Source organism: Cricetulus griseus, chromosome 3, assembly GCF_003668045.3.
Source record: "Cricetulus griseus strain 17A/GY chromosome 3, alternate assembly CriGri-PICRH-1.0, whole genome shotgun sequence".
Lineage (NCBI taxonomy): Eukaryota > Metazoa > Chordata > Mammalia > Rodentia > Cricetidae > Cricetulus > Cricetulus griseus.
In genome coordinates this window covers 113135727-113141518 of record NC_048596.1, presented here as the reverse complement: position 1 = coordinate 113141518, position 5792 = coordinate 113135727, and the positions used below count along the sequence as shown (strand labels likewise).

Genomic DNA, 5792 nt, shown 5'->3' with positions numbered 1-5792 from the left:
AATCTAATAGCAATAGTGGTCTTGTGAGAAGGTACATATACACCAGCGGTGCTTGGTGCTTCATGCCTGTAATCCCAGAACTCTAGGGTAGATTTAGTAGGGCAGCCTGAGGTGGCGAGTGAGACCCTGCCCTGCAAAATAAAGAAAAGAAGAAACAAACAAGACACACAAAAATATTTATGGCTCATTGTGTCTGAGTGGAGTAGAAGGAAGTTGATGTGAGCTTCTCTTACAATACTTCCTGATACTAATATGTGCTGTCATCTCAAGTTAACGTAAATCAATCCTTAGTAGTAACCCTTAGTACACTGTCTGGAATAATCCTGGACTTGCCTTGTGACCACATGGCTCCCAGAAAACAAGAGCAATGGTTAGAGAGCAGATAGAAAACACAACCAAAGATGTTCAGCAAAGTGGGCCATGACAGACTTGTACTTATGTGACATAATGGAGATGAAATTCTAGAAATGTGTTCTAAGTTCTGAGGACATTTTAATGTATTTGCACAAACATATTTCTAGCCTCCCAGCAGCAGCAGCAGCAGCAGCAGAGAGAGAGAGAGAGAGAGAGAGAGAGAGAGAGAGAGAGAGAGAGTACTAATGCACAGGTGTGCTCATGTATAAAGAGGCCAGAGGCGTCATTTCTCAAGGTTTGTCTACCTTTTACTTCTCTTCTCTTTCATTGTTCTGGAATTCACTAAATAGGTACCAGGCTGGCATGCCAGCAACCTTCACATCCAGCCCTTCCTAAGGCGGGGTTCTGGAGATTGAACTCAGGTCTTTCCTTATTCTTGTTGGGTACTGTACTGACTAAGCCATATCTCTAGCCCCTCAGTCAAGCAGATTTTGACTCTACAACTTTTCACTGAGTTTGAATTCATACTTACATGATTAGAAGCAAACAAACAAATAAAGTCTTACTCTGTGAGATATAAATTGTTGTGGTTGGCATGTTAATAAATGTTACCAATGCTATAATGAGTCCAACTGAGGTTCCTCTAAGGAAATGTCATAAAGTGAAGAGGAGGAACTGAGAGCCTCCAACTTGGTCTGGCGCAGTACGCAAATTTGAACAAACCCTGTATCTATCTACTTTCTCAGTTGTGATCACCTTATCTCTAGGTTTTTCTACACCTCTGACTCAGACTTTGCTCCCAGATTCTGCATTTTGTACTCTTTATTTCACACCTTGGCTTTCCCTGGCATTTGGCAGGATGTTTTTCCGTCTTGGTCTTCTACAACCCAACCATGATACTACCAGCTTTGAGCAGTCTGCAGGATCAACCCAAAAGCCTATTCTTGCCTAAATGTCACTTGTTCACCAAGGTCAGAGTCACCAACATTGACCCTTCTACCTGCAGCCAGAGGATGGAGGATAAACACTGGCTTAAGCCACTCAGTGTGAGAAGAGGATGCAGTTAAGTTGGAGCCAACTAAGCAGGTGACTGTGAAAGCCTACAGCCCAGTTCCCAGGATATAGCAGCTGAGTTCCAAGTTGAGTTCCCTCTCAGGTGTCATGCCCTCACTTTAAAACAGAGCTGTCTGGGACTTGTGCCCTCATAGTAATTAAGGTTAACGAGCATTCCCCATTTGGAGGGTAGCATAGGGGAATCTGCTCTTTGAGATCACATTCTTGGCACTTGCCCCTGGGCCAGGAGACACTGATCATATTCCCCCAGGGTGAACCTCCAAGATCTGGAGCCAAGCAAGATAGGAAGGGTCACAAGGTGAGTGTGCTGAGGTCTCGCCTATACAGTGTACAAACTATCTGATACTCACCTGAGGCCACTTGCCTGGGACTTCAGTCGGCTCTTGAAAAACCAGAGGACTTAGCTCTGCTTTGCAACCCAGGAGCAGAAAGCTCAGCATTTCTTCCTCTCAGAAAGCCACTCGGTGGTCATGTGGAGACCATGATGGCTGCAGGGCCTAAAGCCTGGGGAGGAGTAACAGAATCCTAGGCTCACCCCAAGTGCCAGTGTGACATTACTCTGAGATCCCAAACCAGCCCCGTCATTTCTCTGCATCCAAGTCTCTTTGTCTATGAAATTCTCAATTTATAAAAACAGTATACTTTTTCAAAAGAAACTATAAAGATGCCCAGGGAGATGGCTGCCCAGCCTGATGATCTGAGATCAGTCACAAACTCACATGGCGGACAGAACAGACTCCCACAAGTTGTCCCGCAACACAAGCCATGGGATGTGTGTGAGTGAGTACACACACTCACACAGAAAGTGTAGTAAAAACAAAGGAAACAAGGAACAGGTAGTGAATTCCAGTTACTGATGCAAATGCTGCAGTGCTCTGGGGTGAGATGGACCCCTGTCTGCATCTTACCTAATGCACATTCAAGAGTGGGAAGGACAGATAGACAGGTAGCTCACTAACTCTGTGCGTTACAAGTCTTTCAGTTTTTCTGTACAATTGTGAATGTTGTGCCCAGATTGCTGAACCCCAAAAGAACCTGCCCCCCAAAAACAAAACCTTCAGTAGTTGGGGACTTGAGTGGTTTTGGGGTTCCCAGACAACACACCAAATATTGTGAACAGTGAATACTGAGAAAAATACCTCTAGAAGATTACCCCCCCCAAATTGGCAAAAATATAAGTTTAAAAAGTGCTGGTCATGTAAGGAAGGACTGTAAGTCAACAATATACCATTAGATGCTTGCACATCCATAATTATTGTTATGTCATTCACAATAGCTAAGAAATGTGACCAGCTTAGATGTCCATCAACAAATGAATGGACAAAGAAAATATGGGACGCAGATACAAAGGATTTTATTTGGCCATAAAGAAAGATGAGCTCATCATCTTTTCAGGAAAATGGATATGACTGGAAACCATTATGTTAAGTATGTCAGATGCAGAAAGATAAATACTATGTGTTTCCTCTACTATGAGGATTTTAGTTTCATATATATGCATATACATAGGGAGTTTGGGGTATAGGACATAAAACTAAAAAGGGGCAATGGAAAGGAGAGGAAAGAGACCATAAAGAAGGGCTGGGAGGAGGAAGAAAAAGAATGTAATAGAATAAATGTGACATGAAATCACAATAGGGCATCTCTCCAGGGACCAGGGAGTGGGAAAGATCAGATAAACACAACAAAGTGAAATTTCATTATGAAAATTCCATAATGAAACCCATTTCTTTGTATGCAATTTTTAAAGACCAAAACTAATTTGGAAAGGAAAAAAGAAAGAAAACCCACCATGAGCTAAGAAGCCTGAGATATTGGACAAACAGTTTATAATTACTATAAGCCTCTGTGTTTATTTTGGACTAAACAGCTGTGGGACCAGGCAGGATAGAAACCTTCGTCTCCAGGGGAGTGTGTGGAGGGGATGTAGGGCACCCTTTCTTCCTGTCCAGCCATGGTCTCACATGGGGTAGAAGTCTCCAGAAACATCCAGTCCTCTCTCCTTCTGTTCCAGCCACCTACAGCTCTGCTCTCTGAGAAACCACATTGACTCACTGGCCAAGCTGTGATGTTCAGCAGTCCATCGTGCTCCCTGGAACAGCTCAACTTGGGGTCTTCCTGAAGTACTGACCACTCCAGCTGGCAGGTCAGTGGTCCAAGGAGAGTTGAGGACACAGAAGGTCTAACGGGAAATGAGGATGCTTTGATGTTGGGGTGTGAGATGCTGGCTGTCATTTATCTGCTTTGTTTCCATATTTACTAAATGAGCCTGTAGGGAGGGCTAGGCAGGCTCTTCTTATCTTCATGCTTTCTGCCCTGCAACTGGCCTTGCTGGGAACTGAGCTAGCCCTCCTCTCCTGTCCCACCCCCACAGTCCTGTGTCAGCCCACCTATTTGTTAACCAGCCAATCTCAGGGCCAGAGGTTGTGCTGAATTTTTTAACACAGGATCAATTTTATGTAATGCACAGGTCCCTATAAAGCAGGTATGCACTCAGCAGGGAGAGTATTGGGCCTGAAAGTCTGTAAGGCACCCCAGGTGTTTGAGGGTTGCTGCCAGACCTATTATGGCAGCAGAACAGGGCCTGACTGTCCCAACCTTGCACCTTCTGTCCCTAACATATCTTTCTAGGCAGGCTGAACCCCTGGGGAGTCCCTGGAAGAATGTGGCTCCCCTGCCTCCCACTGCTCTACAGCAGCAGCTCTTTTCTGCCTTTTCCTACTGGCTGCTCAGCCCTCAGTTTCTTTAGAAATCCAGGTTCCACTGAATTCTCAAGAAACATTCTCCATCCATTTTTTCTCCAGTTTTTATTTAAATTAGAAACAAGATTGTTTTACATGTCAATCCCAGTTCCCTCTCCTTCCCCTGGCCCCCCTCCCACTAATACCCTGCCTATCCCATACCATTTCTGATCCCCAGGGAGGGTGAGGCCTTCCATGGAGAGTCTTCAGAGTCTGTCATATCCTTTGCAATAGGGTCTAGGCCCTCCCCATGTGTCTAGGCTGAGGGAGTATCCCTCTATGTGGAATGGGCTCCCAAAGTCCATTCCTATGCTATGGATATAAGTACTAATCTACTACAAGAGGCCCCCTAGATTTCCCAGGCTCTCCACCCATTTTTAAAAGTGCTTTGATCATGCTCTGCCACTGCGTTTGCTGAGTGGAGAGTGTTGCCCTCATGACTTTCTGAAGGGCTTCAGGATTGGAGATAGCTACAGAGCACTGCCCTCAAGATGGTCCCTCAGCCCATTCCACCTATGTCCTGCTGAGAGTCACTGTAATGCCACCACCACCACCACCACCAGGGGGTGCATATTGCTGAAAACAAAGATTGCCTATAAGGTACCAGGCTGCAACCATGATTGCCCCTAAGTGGGATGTCCTTAGCAGCAAACTCTTGATCTGGAGGGTAACTTAGACAAGTGACCCTGACTTCCTCACTGACTGGCTCTCTTTACAGGGGTAGAAAATGGTACCAGTCAGGTCAGAGCCCTGGGAGCCCACAGTCACTGCTGCAGGATGGAGGAACCCACTCCTGAGCCAGTCTATGTGGATGTGGACAAGGGGCTGACCTTGGCTTGCTTCGTTTTCCTCTGCCTGTTCCTCATAGTCATGATCATCCGCTGTGCCAAAGTCATCATGGACCCCTACAGTGCCATCCCCACATCCACCTGGGAGGAGCAGCACCTGGATGATTGAGACACAGAACAAGTCACAGTGTCCCAGGATACACCTCGGCATACCCTGGCCAACATCCTGCAAGCGCTTGGAGGCTGGGAGTGGCTATGGCCACCCAAAAGATGGAGAAGGTTCACTTTATTGTCTCTCACATGACCACCAGAGAGAAATGCCAGCATGCTGGAGGCAAGGCAGCTTGAGGAAGCCTGGGGAGAAGAATGCTAAGCCATGACTTGGGCAAGTGGGATCCATCCTGGGACTCCGCTGGGAAACTAAAGGGTGATGGTACCCGCTGAAAGCCCAGAACTCCTACCCACAGCCTAGCAATCGACGGACAGAAAGGATGGAAAATTCAGGGAGCTTCTCCTGCAAATTCTCACAAGGCACACAGCTACTTCCAAACTTTTTTTTTAAACCAAATTATAGAGGGATATATTTTTCCTGTTAAAACTGAGATGTGCATTTTAGACACTTGGGAAAATGTAGAAGAAATACAAATATAATAAAAGCAAACTATAAATAGGAGGAAGGGAGGTGAAAAGCACTTATAATCCAACTTCCCAGAAGCCATCATTTTGATATATTTCTTCAAGTCTTTTTTACAAGAAATTTTTTAGTCATTCACACCATATGCATGATGATGCATTGATAGCTTGAATACTTTCTGCCTGTCAAGACATCACGGCT

The 5792-nt window shown here is 45.5% G+C and overlaps 1 protein-coding gene across 1 annotated transcript; it reads left to right on the top strand.

Moving 5' to 3' along the window:
- Nucleotides 1–4946: 4946 nt before the first annotated feature.
- Nucleotides 4947–5126, top strand: Ctxnd1 (cortexin domain containing 1). Its single transcript, XM_035443049.1, has one exon. The coding sequence runs from the start codon at nt 4947–4949 to the stop codon at nt 5124–5126; it is 180 nt and encodes a 59-aa protein (XP_035298940.1).
- Nucleotides 5127–5792: the final 666 nt, after the last annotated feature.